This window comes from Pygocentrus nattereri, chromosome 9 (genome assembly GCF_015220715.1).
Source record: "Pygocentrus nattereri isolate fPygNat1 chromosome 9, fPygNat1.pri, whole genome shotgun sequence".
In the NCBI taxonomy this organism is placed as follows: domain Eukaryota; kingdom Metazoa; phylum Chordata; class Actinopteri; order Characiformes; family Serrasalmidae; genus Pygocentrus; species Pygocentrus nattereri.
The window spans coordinates 45,208,780-45,227,723 of record NC_051219.1 but is presented as its reverse complement, the minus strand read 5'-3'; the positions used below and the strand labels follow the sequence as shown (position 1 = coordinate 45,227,723).

Below are 18,944 nucleotides of genomic sequence, written 5' to 3'. Positions count from 1 at the left end.
AAAAGACTTTTCTGTTAGAATCGTCAACCAAAATCGTTGTCAGGAAACAGGCACAGGTCAAATCCAGTAAGGGCAGCAAGACAGACAAACATAACAACAGACAAAAAAGGGGTCCAGGCAAAAACAGGTAAGTCAAAATACAGAAGATCAGTCAAAACCGGGAAACCCAACACTCAGCAGCTCAAGAAATGAGCAGCACCTCACATTCAACTATTCCCAAAGCCCAGGCTTTATACTAAAACTAATGAGAGGTGAAAAGGTGTTACAGATCAGTATTCAGGTGAGAGAGGTCCATGATTGGAGCGTGCTGGAGGGTCAGGAGTCATGTGGTCTGCTAGAGGATTCTGGGAGTTTGAGTCCATGGAAACCTCTGAGCTAGAGGGATGCGTGACACATGACAAATTCATCAGTACAAAGAAAACAGGCAGAGAACATTCATAAACATGATTGTTTTAAAAAGCAAACTGGCTTTGAAAGTCAAAAGTGAAGGGAAATCTTTTAGCCACTGTGGGTTAAATCAGTACATGGTCCAATGCTAAAGCGAACAGTTTGATGTTAGATGAGAGGCGGTCATCTAACCAATCACACGGCTGCAGCTCACTGCATTTAGGCGTGTAGAGGTGGTCAAGACGACTTGCTGAAGTGCAGACCGAGCATCAGAACGGGGAAGAAAGGGGATTTAAGGGGCTTTGAACGTGGCGTGGTTGTTGGTGCCAGACGGGCTGGTCTGAGTATTTCAGAAACTGCTGATCTGCTGGGATTTTCACGCTCAACCATCTCTAGGGTTTACAGAGAACGGTCCGAAAAAGAGGAAATATCCAGTGAGCGGTCAGTTGTGTGGACGAAAATGCCTTGTTGATGTGAGAGGTCAGAGGAGAATGGGCAGACTGGTTCCAGATGATAGAAAGACAGCAGGAACTCAAATAACCAACTAGAATCTCTGAGGAACGTTTTCAACACCTTGTTGAAAGTCTGACACGAAGAATTAAAGCAGTTCTGAAGGCAAAAGGGGGTCCAACCTTTTACTAGCAAGGTGTACCTAATAAAGTGGCCAGTGAGTGTATCTCTACTCTGTATAGGATTCAGAAACCTGCTTTGAGGCTCACATCACAGTGAGTGACAGAGCAAACACACACTAAGCAAAACTGATGAAATTTCATTTTTATTTTTATGCAGGTGGTTTTCCACCATGCTTACACTCGCCTCCCCACACAGCACTGAAAGCTCTGCCCGTCTATCCCAGAAGAAACCAGAGTGCTCGAGTCGATGCTAGCGACTGCTCAGGCTCTGACCTCAGTAATCAGGGTGGACACGGCCTTGTCACAGCTGGATGACCTCTGGCCCTGGCTGGATGCAGGATCTAAGGGGGTGAGCTGCTCCACGCCTCGCCAGATGGAGCCATGGAGTATGACCTGTGAGAACTCTTACAGCGCTAAACGCTAAACCTCACCACTGGTTGCTGATGTGTGGCCTTCTCACTGGACCCCACTGCTGGACATCGACGTGGACCCTCTCGTGGCTCGAGTTTAAAGAAAGGTTAACTGATTGATGTTGGTTTATCGATGTAACATTGAGAAAAGAGTAATATCTTTATTGCTGCTGACGTCTCAGACTCGTCTATGGCAGATTAAGGTGCTCAAGCTTTGTAGGCTCTGAGCTGCTGGTTTATTAAGTGCACATGCTTTGTTTCTCTTGATTGCCATTGTCCTTTACACCTACTAAATGGTGACTGAAATACCAGGATGGGATAAATCGGAAGACGTAACTATTGTAAGGTGGAATGTTTGTGCTGGGCCGACTATTTACATTTATGGCATCTGGCTGACGCTCTTATCCAGAGCGACTTACAATTTGATCATTTTACACAGGTAGGTGAAGGTGGTGTTAGGAGTCTTGCCCAAGGACTCTTATTGATATAGTGTAGGGTGTTTACATATAAGCACATATAAGAAGCTGACCCACTTTTGACAACATCAGCTATTTTAGTAGTGGCTGAAACACTCCTTATAACTTCACGGACTATATGGACCAGGGAGTGAACAGTATGTTTTGAGACAATCTTTACAAACAAACCCCAAGGAAAATGTGTTCTTCCATGCTATGGGCCCTTTAAATGAGACATTTGATTGTGGTGTGAATGCTGTTTGGTAAACACTGGAATAATAATCAGAGTAATTTCATATCATCATCATCATCATCATCGCCGTCATCGTTAACCGCTTAATCCAGATTAGGTCGTGGTAGCAGTTGGGAGAGCAGAGAATCCCAGATGACCCTGTCCCCTGCAACTTCCTCCAGCTCATTCCCAGGGACCCCAAGCCGCTCCCAGGCCAACTTGGAGATGTAATCCCTCCAGCGGGTCCTAGGATGACCCCGGGTCTTATCCCGGTAGGCCGTGCCTGGTACACCCCCACCGGGACACGTCCAGGGGCATCCGAATCAGATGCCCAAACCGCCTCAGCTGGCTCCTCTCAATGCGGAGGACTAGCCGCTCTACTCCGAGCTCCTCCCGGATGGCTGAGCTCCTCACCCTATCAAACAGAGTGTAGCCCACCACCCTGCGAAGAGTCTCATTTCCACCGATTGTATTCGCGATCTCATTCTTTCGGTCATCACCCACAGCTTATGACCACAGGTGAGGGTCGGGATGTAGACCGACCGGTCATAATATGTCATAATATGTTAACAGTAAATACAGTGAATATAATCTTTCATAAAAGAAAACATTTATTCAGTACTCAGTTCAATATAGTGCTTTTTTTCTATGCAAGTATATTGTGGTGCATAATACCTGACAGTGAGTGCTTCGCTGCAGTGAGGCTAACATGCATATTGCCCATTGTTGCAGGTCTGGAACCAGTGAGTTATTAGTGCACGTTATCAGTGTTTGAAGTGATGATTCAGTGCTCATCAACAATTCTAAACAATCTGAATTTAAGAGTGGCATTCTAATAAGAATGAACCCATATCTCATGCACAGAAAACCCACACATTACTCCTTTAACAGAAGGCGTGATCGCTCACCTTCTATAATGAAGTGTATAAGTTAATAGGCAGATGTTGTCAGTCATATACAGTATTGCACGTTCTTGCGATTCGGGTTTGCGGCCATATGTCCAAGCATTGACTTAAATGGTAATTTCACAGATTATTCAGTGTATCTCAGCGGGTGAGATGCAAAGCCATTCAGAGTGGTTTGATGTGAAAGAGTGCATAGGCATGAATTTCTTTACACTGGTGCTGATAGGAACCAGAGGTCACAGTGTCTACAATGCAAAATGCCATTTTATTTACTATATGAGACACCAGTAAACCTACACTTTTATATGTAATGTTGATGTGTTAATGATGCTACAATAGTGGTATATATGGAAACAATAAGGTTTCTTTGCATGCTGTTTTGCCTAGCAACACCCTGCATGTACCTCTTCACAATAAATGCACTACATCGTGTTTTAAGCTGAAACCTTATTTCAAAACTATCGTAAAACAATGTCTGAGGCATCCGGCCCACCCATGCAGCATGTAAAGCATGGATGTTTTGTCATATTTGTGAATAATCAAGCTATATTATACAGGGTGATTCAAACAGATTCATCCGATTTCAAAGCCCCATATTTTTACAGCCGTGAGGCGTCGAGGAACCAATCACACTCCAACTGTAAGAGGGGGTCATAGAGTTTCTGACCGGCTCCTTCAGTCTGAGAGGAGCTGAGACCCCTGAGCAGAACGTTCTGCGTTCTCCACGTCAATAAGAGTGAATCCGTCAGAACTGAGCAGCGGGATTTTCATCAGCGGTGAAGCTCCAGCAGCTCAGAGCGTTCGGCGCTGGTTCCACAGCACTGGATGATCTCCGAAATCCCACTGAAAGAGCCGTGAGAGCAGCGACGCCCGACACGCTCAGTCCAGTCTGGGATGAGTTTGACTGTGGTGTTGATGTCGTCCGTCCACCTGGAGGAGGTTCAGACTGAGACCTTGTAGAACTACATAATAAACTTTATGCTATTAAATATAATAAATCATTTTGAAATCAGATGAATCTTTTTGAATCACCCTGTACTTTGCTACAAATGTGAGTGCTTATCTTCATATTTGAATACTTCGATTAATTGGTGAGTTGTGAGATGAAAACCTGCATATATTAGTCTGGCAATAATATTTCATTTAGCAAATTGAAAGTACAAGAATTATTTTTCCTTTATTTAAAAAAAAAACATAAAATACCTAATTCATATTTTCTAAAAGAGCCTCTTTATCTCGGCCAGAGCAACAGGCTTTCTGCACTGCTTCGGAAAGCTGGTTTTTGAGGTGCAAACGCACATTTTACATGGCAGGCCAATATAAGCTTTGGTGGTGAGATAAGCTCCTGTGTGGTCGATTCAATCACGCAATGAAATTTGATATTACAGATCACTCATGTTACAGATCAGTCCAGTCACCAGCCTGTCAGATAGGAAGTCATATCAGCTCATCATATGTAAAACAGCAATAAGAACGTGCACAGTGCCAGCATTTTCAAATATATACGTTCATCAGTCCACAGTTAAATACTGAAAACACCTCAGAGTTTTAAAACACCTCAGTGGCCTAAAACTCTGTGGGGTGTAGCTAGAACTTTCGGAACGGGGTGGCCAGGCCAGATCCAGAGCTTTTATTGTGGCGGCATTAAAAATAAATAAATAAATAAATAAATATCATTGCATTACTGTATTAAAATGACAATGTAGACGTCATGCACTGTTTTGCTCTTTGTACACAAGTAAATCTGTCCATCATTTCCGCATGAATAAAATATGACATGAATAGAACTATGACGGAGAAGCGGCTTAGAAAATGGATGGATGGATGGATAGAACTATCGCTGAAGGATGAAACTGCGGTCACGTCGTGTATTTCATTCATTCAGGAGGACGTGATGTATTCGAATCAAAGCATCCCATTCGTTTAGTGCATCTCACATAAACAGGCCATGGAAGGTTTTCATTCAGGCTGCATTCACTACGTGTTATACAGCCGTCTAATGACCAGATAGCCAGTCAGACAGCACTGTATACGTTAACCTACAACACAGGCATGTATATTTCATTGTAAACACTAAACAGCTTGATAAATGATCCTAACTGACTAATGTCTGATAGTTAACCCATCTTACCATCACATATCCTACAACACTGAGTAGCACAGAGCAGCTGTGCTCACGAGGCCCAGTAGTGGTTGGTTAGTGTAGTGGTTAACACCTCTGCCTTCTACACTATAGACTGGGGGGTCAATCCCCCACCTGGGCAGCGCCCTACACTATACCAATAAGAGTCCTTGGGCAAGACTCCTAACACCGCCTTGGCCTACCTGTGTAAAAATGATGAAATTGTAAGTCGCTCTGGATGAGAGCGTCAGCCAAGTGCCAGTATGCGTTCACTCCTGATCATAGCACGATAAACTAATTATTAAGTGCTCTTATAATTGATTAATGGCAGATTTACACCATGAAGTGTAATTTAAGTTTTATTGGTTATAGCTGACTCATGATGGTTGACTGTCTCATGTTGACCATTGGCACGGTCAGATGGGCCATGCTTCACGTCAGGGTGGCACTGGCCACCCATGGTCACCCCTTGGCTACGGCTCCTACCAAAAGCTGGAGGTAAACTAAACTAGTGTGTGTGCTTTAGTAAACAAGCAGCCCCAATAACCGCAGGGTTTGTCCGAGCAGCCCAGCGGTTTAGACCAACAGCTCATCCCTTCAGCCAACGCTGCTTATTCTGTCTGCTGAACGAAATCAGCTGAAAAGCCGGCAGCGATGCGCTGTTCTCTACTTTTGATGGTTTGAGTAGGATCTTAGTGCCTCACTGTGTCACCGACGGTCGTTTTAGACGATGTTAACGTAAATCGTTTGTTTTGGTTTGTGAGCGACACTGTAACGTTGCTTTAATCAGCTTTTCTATAGTTCCCTCTTTCACTCATCAACTTTTTATCAACGTTGGCATTATTTATTTATTTATTTATTTATTTATTTATTTATTTATTTATTTATTTATTATTGTCAATTTATCCTTATCTGATCTGTTACTCGTTAAGTTACTTTGTTGCAATTTGAACGGTTTATTGATGTAATGGTTTATTCTTATTATTAACGTTTACTATTATGATTTTTATTACTTGATTATAAGACTTGATTCCTTTTCACTACCCAACTACCCAGATTCCTAAATCTGTGTTACTTGGCTAAACTGTAAATGAGGGAAGCCAGAGACAGTGTGGGGTTTATCACTAAATAGGCTAAACGGATTAGATTAGATTAGATTAGATTGGTCCAGAAACAGTTTAAACATGTTTCTCTGACAAACTAAGATGTCAGCACATCGTCCAATCAAGAGAAAAGACCACCTGTACATAGTAATGACTCTCCGTCCGCATCCAGTGTTACTGGTTAGGAGTAGGTTTAGCTCATTACTTCGTCTGAGGGAGCCTCTGTTATCTTCCTCATCCAACACAGAAGCCTATTAAGTTTCTTCTGCTATTTCTGAATAATAGAACATGTTCTGTAATGTATTTTCCTGAATGAGGCAACATTTTTGAGCAACACCAGTGCTGACACCTAAAAAGAACAGCACATTAATATCAGCCAAAATGTGTTTTTATTAATGCATTATCACCTGGATATCTGTTTATTGGCCCTTATGGATCCTCACGTAGTAAAATGAATGAGAATGTACATTAACATTCATAACTTCTACATATCACAGCTTTCTGGACACCTGGTTCCTATCATGTTGTTTCCCATCACCACTGTGACCCTTTCTAACACAGTTAACGCTGCACTTCACAACAAACCAGCCTGAATTGCTTTGTTCATATCTTCATAAACAAGTTTAATAATTCAGATTTTTTGAAAAATTCCAATGTCATTTAAATTCCCCTTTAAGTCTCTGTTTAACACAACACATTGTGTTTTGCTGCCTTCACTTAGTGAAACATCTGATATGGGCTCATCATTAACAACATAAAACACACGACATAGTTGAACAGTTGTACAGAGTATAAATCCTGGGTACATAAAAGGGAATCATTACATTATGAACGGTCATAAAGTATAAACCCCACTGCGTGTGATGCGGCTCATAAGCATAAGCAATAGCCTCCAGTTTCGGGGAGATTGTACTTCTAATCATAAATATCATACATTATACTTTGAGGGATGTTCTAATAATAAAACATCCTGAGGCATTAGTATGAACAATTGTATATACAAGTAAAAGAATGTACAAAACAAAAGACAAAGAAAAAGAAAATACGTTTACCTACACTATGTACAGCACAAACAATAAACATATCTGCAGAGATAAGATATAAAAAGGCACAGTAATGCGTGTCAATGTCATATTGTATCAATTTCTGGTTCTTTTAGCAAAAATCTTGAGTGAAAGAGTGAAAGTGCTTTCGTTTTAATGGAGTTTGTGGCAGCGTGCAGTTTGGAGGACGCTCGATGTGTTCTTATCCAGTTAAAAGCCCTAATCGCATTGCGTATGCAGCACATGTTCACATATCCCTATCGTTTCACATCTGGATGGCAGTACAAAGATTTTAGGGTGGTTGCTGAAATATCAGTATACAGGGTGTCCCAAAAAATCTGACATCATTTCGTGGTCTAGTAACGGCCAATTCCCCCTTAAATGATTTCAAATTTTAACAAAATGTGCAAAAACTTACCAAATTTAATTAGAAATGAAAAGGCGTTGTGTGTGTGTTAGAAGGTGCTCCAACGCAGTCAAACAGGACTGAGCGGCGCATTTTCGAGAAAACTCAATCAAAAATGCACCAACTGGAAAGCAGATTTGGACATGGCACAAAAAACTCAAATGGGAAGGCTGTCAGTGCAGGGCAAAGGGATCTGGACGACCACGGATACTGGAAGATATTACATTAGTGAAGCTGTGAAATCGGCTATAAAATCTACATCGCTCTGAATTTCTTGTTGGAGTTTGGATGAATAAATCTTTGTTCAACATGAAGCCCGTTTCACTTCGTTTGCGTACGACATGCAGTCACTCAGACACTCACATCTCAAATGATCTCAGCTTTTTTGGGACATCCTGTATAAAAACAACTCATTTACAACACAAACATCAGCGGCCACCATGACTTTTTAAATGATGCCCCCAACTTGGAATTCCTGGCTATTTCTATTAGTATCCCTTCTGCAAAAACCAACAAAACCAGCATGAAGTGTGTGTTAGATGCTGGTATGCTGGTCAACCAGCATGACCATGATGGGTGACCAGCTCAACCAGCACCAGACCAGCACCAGACCAATGTAAAACAGCTCAGACTAGGAAGGGAGTAGGGAATTATGACATTGCGGAGCCATTCATGTTGAAATCACTGTATTTCTGACAGAACTTGAAGGCAGCTTTCGCATAACAACACAGCAAAGTGGAGGAGATGATATGCAGTCAGTTGGGAGACTGTATTAGACTATATTTGTAAACACAAAACTATATTTGTATAACAAAAGCGCACAATATCTGTACTGTTGTGTTTTTACTGATGATTTAGACAGCTTGGTAACTGCTCGCTCCTTGGTGAAGTGCTTTTGCTTCGCAAATCCCACCAACTGTGCTAATTACCTGGTAAAATTGAGCTTATTTGTGTTTGTACTGTTTACGGTTGCCAAATTAGCCAGTTTGCAACTGCTAGAGTAGCTGCTTGGCTAAGCGCTGCTGCACGCCAGCCACTCCTGTCAACCCGCTACAATTTGGTGTGTAACACTATGCCGTTGCAAAGTATATCAATATATGGAATGACTATATTTTGTTTTTTTTGTGAGGCTTTAAAACGACCTCACCCGGTGTGGGTGCTCCTGGAATGCTCTGCTTTCTAGGAAAAGACTGACCTCAGTCTGACCTAGACTTAGTTTAACTGAGGCCAAAATGCAGTCAAGTCCACTCCTGCTAGGACTAATTACTTAGTCAGCGAGGGTCAGAGAAAAGAGCCCTGCTCCAATGGCTATTTGTGTAAGCTACGTGGGGAAGAATATCTTGTCCAGATATCTTATCTGAGTCCAGTTAAAATCCCCAGGTGCTTTTGCGAGGATGAACCTTGCCCACTCTGTTCTGACCTCTTCAAATGGATTCTCCTTCGTCAGCTGGTGGTGTCAGTGTGAGTTTCTGTCGAACGCACGGTTAAATAGATGGACGCTGCGCTCTGAGATTAATAGGAGAGTCAGAAATAATGTTTTTGTTCCATTGTGTCAATTCTAAAGGGCTCCGGGAAGACGTACCTCACTATGACTCACTGAGGCGACTTGTGCTTGCCCACGCGAAGCAGCATGGGACCCGAAACTTGTGCTGTCATGACAGCAACTCTGTGAAAAAAAACGGGTCCTAATCCGTCCAGTTTTGGATCACGAAAGCACAGAGCGTGTACAGACAGAATGCCTTTCACCTTCAAAAATACGGTGCCAAAAGGGTTCAACTCACAACACACAATCATTTTGAGGGACAATCCACCTTTGGTTCCTTTATCCTTTAACCTCTTGCTCTCCAGGGTATATTTTGGTTTGTCCGTCTGAATCTACGTCAACAAATCGTAAGGCTAATTATTCATTAACTGCACGAAATAAATGTAAATTTTTATTTCATTTATTTATTTATTTTTGTAAAAGCCCCTCAGATGAACAGATCATGTGTTTTATGATCTCCACACATATCACTACACGCTCACAATTTACTGCTAAAGTCCAAAAATCTGCGCCGCTCTTTGTGTTGTTCTCTAAAAGTGATGTTTCCAGAGCAGATCACTGAAGAGACGCCGTCTGTTTATAGTTTAGAGCCCAGATTTGGGGAAAAACGGGTCGACTTTCAGTAGAAAAACAAAGTTCAGCTTCTTTTATTATAAGGGTTTAAAATGACGTCACCGTCTATTAGACTGGAGAGAAGAGCTACAGCCTCACACGACGCCCAGCTTCTGAATGGAGCTCATGGAGTATGAATGTTATGGAGAACATGATGAAGAGCGGTTTGGACCCACCGGTGGTCCCGAGGAGTTGAAGAGGTTAATGTTCTGCTCAACCACTTAGTGGAGCACATGTTGAGTTATTATATATGCCACAAAGTGCCATCTCGACCGTAAATCCATTGCTTTTTTCTTGGTGAGGACATTAAAGGGTTAAGGAACCTTTCAGTGGATGTTTCTCTAAAGCAGTCCCCAGCCTTTGTAAGACTATGACTAATGTCCAGCCCACGACGGTTTTAATGGACTGATAGGGCGTGTGGGGTGGGGGGATTGCAGTGGTTGTGTGTAGCAGTGTTGACACCAGTACACACATGATTGGCCGACGCCAGCCCACGAAACTGTGAGCCAACGTGGTGCATATAGAAGTCCGTCTGCATTGTAGAAATGCATCATATGTTAAAAAGGATAAATCATGCTCAGAGATGAGCGCTGGGCCGGTGCTGCACTGCCCTGTCTGTTTACTGTGTCTAATGTCTGGTTAATTTATCGTATTTACATTTTTTGTCTGCACGTTCACACTTTGCACTGTGTGTTCCTTGTTGCTCCGTGATGTTCCTGGAGGAACCTAATTTCACTCCACCGGCTACAGAGACAGCATGACATTAAAAGCCTCTGTCAAAATAAAAAGAGCCTGTTCTTCTGGAATTCTGTGAAGCTGCTTTGTGGCAACATCAGTTGTAAAAAGCGCCACGAATAAATTTGATTTGATTTGATTTGATTTGACTCGACTTGACTCAAGACACATTTACTAAATTGGTAGATATTTGCCATAACCGTGGCTCTCCTGCTGAAAGATCTGCCCTCAGACAGATCTAGCGCAGATCTTTCGCCTCATATTAAGACTTTTCTGCTTCTTCTTGTCGTGGTGTAGCTCTTTTCCTGTCTTCAGTGGCTTTTTATGTTTGTTGGCTCAATAAAACGTGTTTTATTCAGCTTATTAAGCCAACACTTCTTCTTTATGTCCTTCTTATGTTTGTTAATCTATGTAATGATCTACATGTGTTGTACTGTACTGTGTTCTATTGTGCTGTGTTGTATTGTATTGTATTGTATTGTATTGTGTTCTATTGTGTTGTGTTGTATTGTATTGTGTTGTATTGTATTGTATGGTATTGTATTGTATGGTATTGTGTTCTATTGTGTTGTGTTGTATTGTATTGTATTGTATTGTGTTCTATTGTATTGTGTTGTATTGTATTGTATGGTATTGTATTGTATTGTGTTCTATTGTGTTGTGTTGTATTGTATGGTATTGTATTGTATTGTGTTGTATTGTGTTGTGTTGTATTGTATGGTATTGTATTGTATTGTGTTGTATTGTGTTGTGTTGTATTGTATTGTGTTGTATTGTATGGTATTGTGTTCTATTGTATTGTGTTCTATTGTGTTGTGTTCTATTGTGTTGTGTTGTATTGTAATGTATTGTATTGTATGGTATTGTGTTCTATTGTGTTGTGTTCTATTGTGTTGTGTTCTATTGTGTTGTGTTGTATTATATTGTGTTCTATTGTGTTGTGTTGTATTATATTGTGTTCTATTGTGTTGTGTTGTTTTGTATTGTACTGTGTTCTATTGTGTTGTGTTGTATTCTATTGTGTTGTGTTGTTTTGTATTGTGCTCTATTGTGTTGTATTGTATTGTACTGTGTTCTATTGTGTTGTGTTGTATTGTATGGTGTGGTATTGTGTTGTGTTGTATTGTGCTCTATTGTGTTGTATTGTATTATATTGTGTTCTATTGAGTTGTGTTGTATTGTATTGTGTTCTATTGTGTTGTGTTCTATTCTATTGTATTGTGTTCTACTGTGTTGTGTTGTATTGTATTGTGTTCTATTGTGTTGTATTGTATGGCGTGGTATTGTGTTGTGTTGTTTTGTATTGTGCTCTATTGTGTTGTATTATATTGTATTCTATTGTGTTGTATTGTGTTGTATTGTGTTGTATTGTATTGTATTGTATTGTGTTGTATTGTGTTGTGTTCTTTGGTGTTGTGTTGTATTGTGCTGTGTTGTATTGTATTGTATTGTATTGTATTGTGTTCTATTGCGCTGTGTCGTATTGTGTTGTATTGTGTTCTATTGTGTTGTGTTGTATTGTGTTGCATTGTATTGTATTGTGTTCTATTGTGGTGTGTTGTATTATATTGTATTGTGTTCTTTGGTATTGTGTTGTATTGTATTGTGTTCTATTGTGTTGTGTTGTATTGTGTTCTATTGTGCTGTGTCGTATTGTATTGTGTTCTATTGTGTTGTGTTGTATTGTATTGTGTTGTGTTGTATTGTATTGTATTGTATTGTATTGTGTTGTATTGTGTTGTGTTGTATTGTGTTGTATTGTGTTCTATTGTGCTGTGTTGTATTGTATTGTATTGTGTTGTGTTGTATTGTGCTGTATTGTGTTGTATTGTATTGTATTGTGTTCTATTGTGCTGTGTCATATTGTATTGTATTGTGTTCTATTGTGCTGTATTGTATTGTATTGTATTGTGTTGTATTGTATTGTATTGTATTGTATTGTATTGTATTGTATTGTATTGTGTTGTGTTGTGTTGTATTGTGTTCTGTTGTGTTGTGTTGTGTTATATTGTGTTGTATTGTGTTGTGTTGTATTGTGTTGTGTTCTATTGTGTTGTGTTGTATTATATTGTGTTGTATTGTATGGTGTGGTATTGTGTTGTGTTGTATTGTGCTCTATTGTGTTCTATTGTATTATATTGTGTTCTATTGAGTTGTGTTGTATTGTATTGTGTTGTATTGTGTTGTGTTCTATTCTATTGTATTGTGTTCTACTGTGTTGTGTTGTATTGTATTGTGTTCTATTGTGTTGTATTGTATGGCGTGGTATTGTGTTGTATTGTTTTGTATTGTGCTCTATTGTGTTGTATTGTATTGTATTATATTGTATTCTATTGTGTTGTATTGTATTGTATTGTGTTGTATTGTGTTGTATTGTATTGTGTTCTTTGGTGTTGTGTTGTATTGTGTTGTGTTGTATTGTATTGTATTGCATTGTACTGTGTTCTATTGTGTTGTATTGTATTGTATTGTGTTGTATTGTATTGTATTGTATTGTGTTCTATTGCGCTGTGTCGTATTGTGTTGTGTTCTATTGTGTTGTGTTGTGTTGTATTGTGTTGCATTGTATTGTATTGTGTTCTATTGTGGTGTGTTGTATTATATTGTATTGTGTTCTTTGGTATTGTGTTGTATTGTATTGTGTTCTATTGTGTTGTGAGGTATTGTATTGTATTGTATTGTACTGTATTCTATTGTATTGTATTGTATTGTGTTCTATTGTGCTGTGTCGTATTGTATTGTATTGTGTTCTATTGTGCTGTGTTGTATTGTATTGTATTGTGTTGTGTTGTATTGTGCTGTATTGTGTTGTATTGTATTGTATTGTATTGTGTTCTATTGTGCTGTGTCATATTGTATTGTATTGTGTTCTATTGTGTTGTATTGTATTGTATTGTATGGTATTGTATTGTGTTGTGTTGTGTTGTGTTGTATTGTGTTCTATTGTGTTGTGTTGTGTTATATTGTGTTGTATTGTATTGTATTGTGTTGTGTTGTATTGTATTGTATTGTATTGTATTGTGTTGTGGTGTGTTGTATTGTGTTCTATTGTGTTGTGTTGTGTTATATTGTGTTGTATTGTATTGTGTTGTGTTGTATTGTATTGTATTGTATTGTGTTGTGTTGTGTTGTGTTGTGTTGTAGTGTGTTGTATTGCACTGTTCTGTGTTCAGCTGCTCCTTCTCTCTCTGGATCTACAGTGACTGTGTTTCTATCAGTATCTGAGCTCAGGACCGTCTTTCTCCAGACAGACTGAGCTCTTTGTAAGTCGCTCTGGATAAGAGCTTCTGCTAAACGCTGTACATGAAGATGTTTTTTTGTGCTATTTTAATGAGCCACAATTTTCAAGCTATTGTTCTTCTTCTTATTCTGTGCTTTCTTTTGTCCCATTTTCACAGGCCACAGCTGTCGAGCCACAGCCATGAAACTTCGTCCAACTGTAAGACCTATATGGGAATAGTGCACTTGAGCTTCTGCTCACATATCGCTGCTGTCGCCCTTTACATCGGGTGTAAACTTCATGTTGAATAGACTAAAGAAACGACCCAAAATGACCTGGAAAAAGTCTGGTTCCATTGACTTACATAAAGAGAAGTATGCTTTTTCCTTCGCCTGTGAAGTTGTAATTTTGGAGATACGAGGTTTTGTTCCGACAGCAGTGAGATATATATTTAGATAGATGTCTTGTTGTGTTCGTTCACGTGATTTTTCCCCCCACGGTAAATAAGTGCCAGAATGTTGAGAGAGTTTAAATCTAACCAGCACAAACGATATTACAGAGGATGATCTCTCACCCTGACACTCCTATCATAGACATGGCCACGCAACATCTGAGCAACTAATCGGGATATCATAGCAACAGCTTAGAAACACCTTAGCAACCGCTGGGAATCTCTGCTTTGAATGAACTAATCTCTATATGCCACATACTGTGTGTAGAGTATGGTCACTTACAATGGGCAATAATGTTGGTGCTTATTCCTGTACGGACTAGAAACATGGTCAACTCGGAAAACTGCCCATTGACTTCCATTATTGGGTTTTCTTTCACTACGTACAGGGATGTGTGTCTGTGGTGAGCAACAGTTCACTACAGAGCTTCAGATCAAGCTCCGGAATTCTGTAGCGTTCCTCTAAACTACCACCCACTCAAAATTTTGCAGGAATTCCAAAGGCAGCTCCTCTATGGACACTTTGCACCCACTCTGTACACACAAACAGACCCCAGTCGTCTTATAACACAAGCAAGCTGACATTCACCCCAACACCTTAAACAGTCCAAAAGAGCCAGAGAGGGAATCTCTCTCAGGCAGTCATTGTGGTGTGTCCGTTCACCTCCGCGGACAGCTTTCGCTTATGGCCCGCGTATTCACCGATGAACGACCCGTCTTCGTTGAACTCGGAGTCCTCGTCCTCATAGTCGACCGAGCTGTCCACGCTGGTGTCGTCCCCGCTGACGTCTCCTTCTAGCAATCGCTTGCTTCTCTTAAGAGGCTTCTCGTCACTGTCACTGTCAGAAAACAAAGCGAAAAATGACTCACCTCGCCTCAGGAAAGTCCAGGGGAAAGGGCTTATGACTAAGGGAGGACTCTAAACAATGCGAGAAGCAAGGGAAAAGGAGGGAGCAGGGAGGAATCATGGCTTTTCGCTGATTGCTAATTGCAGACTGCAAATCGCGAAAGCGTCAAAGGGCCATTGCAATTTAAGGTGTCCTCAGAGACAAAGTGTGGGGGGGGGGGGGGTGACTGTAGAAGGCTGAGGTAATGCTAGCCAATGAGAGGGGCTGAGTGGGGAGGTGTGTGTGTGTGTGTGTGTGTGTGTGCCTGTAGACAAACAGCCTGTCAGGCTACTTTAGTCCCCCAGGAGCACACAGGAACAAACCAAGATTAGATGCCAATTTGTGAACAGGCACACAGCCAGCTAGCAGGTGTCTCTTAGAAGACAGAGGGTCACCTCGACGCTCCGCCATTTCCACGAAACGCCATTAAGGACTGGATGCAAACAAAAACCAGCCAAGAGGAATCTTTAATCAGACAGCTCTGAGGTCCATTTGCTTTTAATTACACATTTTTAGCCGTCGCACGAAAGTCATACCTTCTGTCATGCCGCCTCTTCAGAACGCTACAGATGTAAAAAACGCTCTTGGTGTGTATTTGAATTCGTAAAGCTCTTAATGAACTAGTTAATAATATGGAAGGAGATTTCGCTCCAAGCAGTGGTGTAAAGAGGCATATTTTCAGGTTTGATGTGACTTCTGAGCTCCAAATGTGTCGTACACTGACGTTCAGCCGCTGTTCTGACTGTGACTAGACGTTCCTCAATAAACTGTGAGGGATCTTGTCATTTGTTGTGGTTTTCCTTCTTTAAAGCTACACTATGCAAGATTTGGAGATTTGGTGCCCTCTCTGGTGGAACTGTGTAATTTCATGCAATGTGTGGAAGAACGCTGTGTGATATCAGACGTGTTTTGGGCCAATTCTGACGATTACAAAGTGTTGAAAAAACATTCAAAGAGAGTTAAAACATCTAAACATTGGGCCAGACCTTCTTTTTGAGCCTGTGTGTGTGAGACGTTAATATGTAAAGATGTATGATATGGTGCTGAAATCTCTGTAAAATGTCCTGACTTATTGTTTCCACGGAGACCCGCAGCAGCGCATTCACACCAGGCCTCTAACAAAATAAGCCCAAAAAGTTGCAACCCCTAGAATTTATAAGGAATTACAAAATAAAAGACTAGCTATTTCAATGTGGGGGTGTGAGTGGCATGAGCGCCATCCCTTGCTGCCCACTGTGCCTGGATAGGATGGGCTCAGATGCCTAGTTCTGATCATTGATGGGGGTTTCCTGAAAGACAGTAGAGGAGAGGCTTTCAGAGGAGGCCAGATTTCATGACACTGCCTTGGACATGATTTTTTCAGTGTTTGGAAATGATATTGAAATCTGTAAATCCAAGTAAATGAGGACCAAATCCATTGGAGCACTTGCCATTAAAATGGTCACACAATGTGAAGTGAAAAAATGACTTTTTAAATAATGTCGATATTGTCACGACTGGCCCCTCCCAGGCCTGTCCATGCGCTTCTGTTTTGGTTTTCAGTCCTGCCCTCTTTTTTCATGACTCCACCCCTGATTGTTCCCACCTGTTTTCCACCTGTGTCCTGATATCCCTCGTTATCCCTGTTTGTATTTAAGCCCTGTGTTTTCCTGGGTTCCCTGCAATGGACTGGCGACCTGTCCAGGGTGTATCCTGCCTTCTGCCCAATGACCACTGGGATAGGCTCCAGCACACCCCCAGCCCCACCCCCCCGCAACCCTGAGGGAGAAGCGGCTTAGAAAATGTGTGTATGTGTGTGTTTTCCTGAGTTTCTTGTTGGTCTTTTGTTTGATATGACTCGTGTTTGATGTTTGTTTGATGTTGGATGTATGTCTTGCGTTCTCGTGTTTGGTTCTCGTTTGAGGTTCTGTGTTTCTCATGTCGGCACCCCGATCTGTTCGTGTTGGCTCTCTGACCATGGACCGTTATGACCCTGATTTTGGGTTTGCCCACAATAAAAGTCACTTATCTCAGCGTATGCGTCCGCCGCCTCGCTCCCCGGCGTCACCGATGTCTTTATGACACGACGGTGCGCTGTACCACCCAGAGAATAGAATACGTGGGCTGTTCATTGCACCACCCTCGTGCTGCTGCGTATTTTAACCACGCGTGCGTGTGCAGCTGCTAATATTCTCTTCCCTTTCCAGCTTATTATATTATGTACTGAATCAATAATATAGGCCAGCTGGATAAGTGTCTGCTCTTCAACTGCACAGCAATTGGGAAAACAAACTCTACCTCTCCTCTTCTCCCAAAAGCATTGTGAATCAGAAGGGCGTCCTTATGTGAGCTCGAGTAAATGCACTTTGGAAAGCCGCAGAGGGCGATGCTGTGAAGCACATTTGGTGCCGAAGACGTCCCCCCCCCCTATCTGGTTTCCTCAGCTAGCAGATGTTCAAACGAGCTGGTGGTTAGGAGTCTCTAAAGCAGGAGCGCTGCGCTGAGCCGGCCCCGAGCATCCGCACCAGCACTGTTCGTTTCCTGAGGGAGGAACAAAATCGGGATCTCTGTGTCTAAGTGTAATGAGATGGAAACGTATTACTGATCTGAGCAGCACTGTGTGCAATTACAGGAGCTGACTGCACGTGCCCCTTCTCTCCGGCTCCGACAGCCTTCGCTCTCGATTTTTAACTCGCTTGAAAAAGACGAAAAAGAAGGAAAAGTGATTCAACTGGGGGACCCTGGGTACATTTTGCTTGAAGTCCGATCATAATTCCCCTACAGTGCCGTTATAATGACCTGTAACATCTTCTAACTTGATAGAAATTCATGACTGTTAGCGACTAATGGCAGTTGAACGTCTGGTTGGGGGTCTCTGCGTACAAAACAGCGTGTGATGGTAATCGGATTACTGTCTCCTCTTTTGAAGTCATACGAAGCTTTGCAGTTTCAATTTTTATAAATTTGCAGTATGAGAGGAAGCAGTAACCCTGAGATATTGGCACTGGTAAGCTGCGTTCATAAACCAGCACTCAAGCGCTAATATAACTTGGTAAAACACAAACTTGAGTGTGTTATTATGATTGTTGCACCAATGCAACCCGTTTTTAAATGTATTTTATTTCGAGGTAACACAAAAACAGATAAGAAAGTTTTTTCATACGCTTGTGAAGAAAAAAGGCTCAGAGCTTTGCAGACGATGTGCAGATCTATGTTTACTCTAAACCATCTCATACCTGTCCGCCTGCTGTGCTAAGTGACTGCTTACTTGATGTACGTGCCTGGCTGGTTGAAAACTTTCTAAGCCTTAATGGTACTAAAACTGAGGCCATACTGATTTCCTCTCCTGCTACTGCCAGAAAGCTCAGTAACCTTGCTTTCTCTATACCAGGGTTTGTTGTCTCCTCCTCTGCACAGGTTCGAAATCTGGGTGTAATTTTTGACACAACACTGTCGTTCGAACCCCACATAAAAAATGTCTGCAAAACAGCCTTTTTTCATTTAAAGAACATTTCCAGAATTCGCCCATTTCTGTCTTCTGCTGCTGCTGAGATCATTACTCATGCATTCGTGACCTCTAGATTAGACTATTGTAATGCAGTGTTGCATGGTCTCCCTACCCGGCTTTTAAACAGACTGCAGTATGTGCAAAACTCTGCTGCTAGGGTGTTGACCCATAAAAGATCTTGGGAACATATTACACCAGTATTGAGGGATCTCCACTGGCTTCCAGTCCAGTTTAGAGTACAGTATAAAATACTGGTAACTGTTTTTAAATCTCTCCATGATCTTGCCCCCACTTATTTGGGTAATCTACTTCAG

General features: G+C 41.4%; 1 protein-coding gene across 2 annotated transcripts in view; it reads right to left on the bottom strand.

Annotated features, from left to right (window-relative positions):
• Nucleotides 1-14,612: 14,612 nt before the first annotated feature.
• chl1a (cell adhesion molecule L1-like a) overlaps nt 14,613-18,944 on the bottom strand; it is a 90,558-nt gene continuing 86,226 nt past the window's right edge. For both annotated transcript variants that reach the window (XM_037540971.1, XM_037540972.1), the window contains one exon: nt 14,613-15,095. In XM_037540971.1, coding sequence (XP_037396868.1) covers nt 14,891-15,095 — 205 coding nt within the window. In that variant the 3' untranslated portion in view covers nt 14,613-14,890. The remainder of the gene's footprint in view (nt 15,096-18,944) is intronic.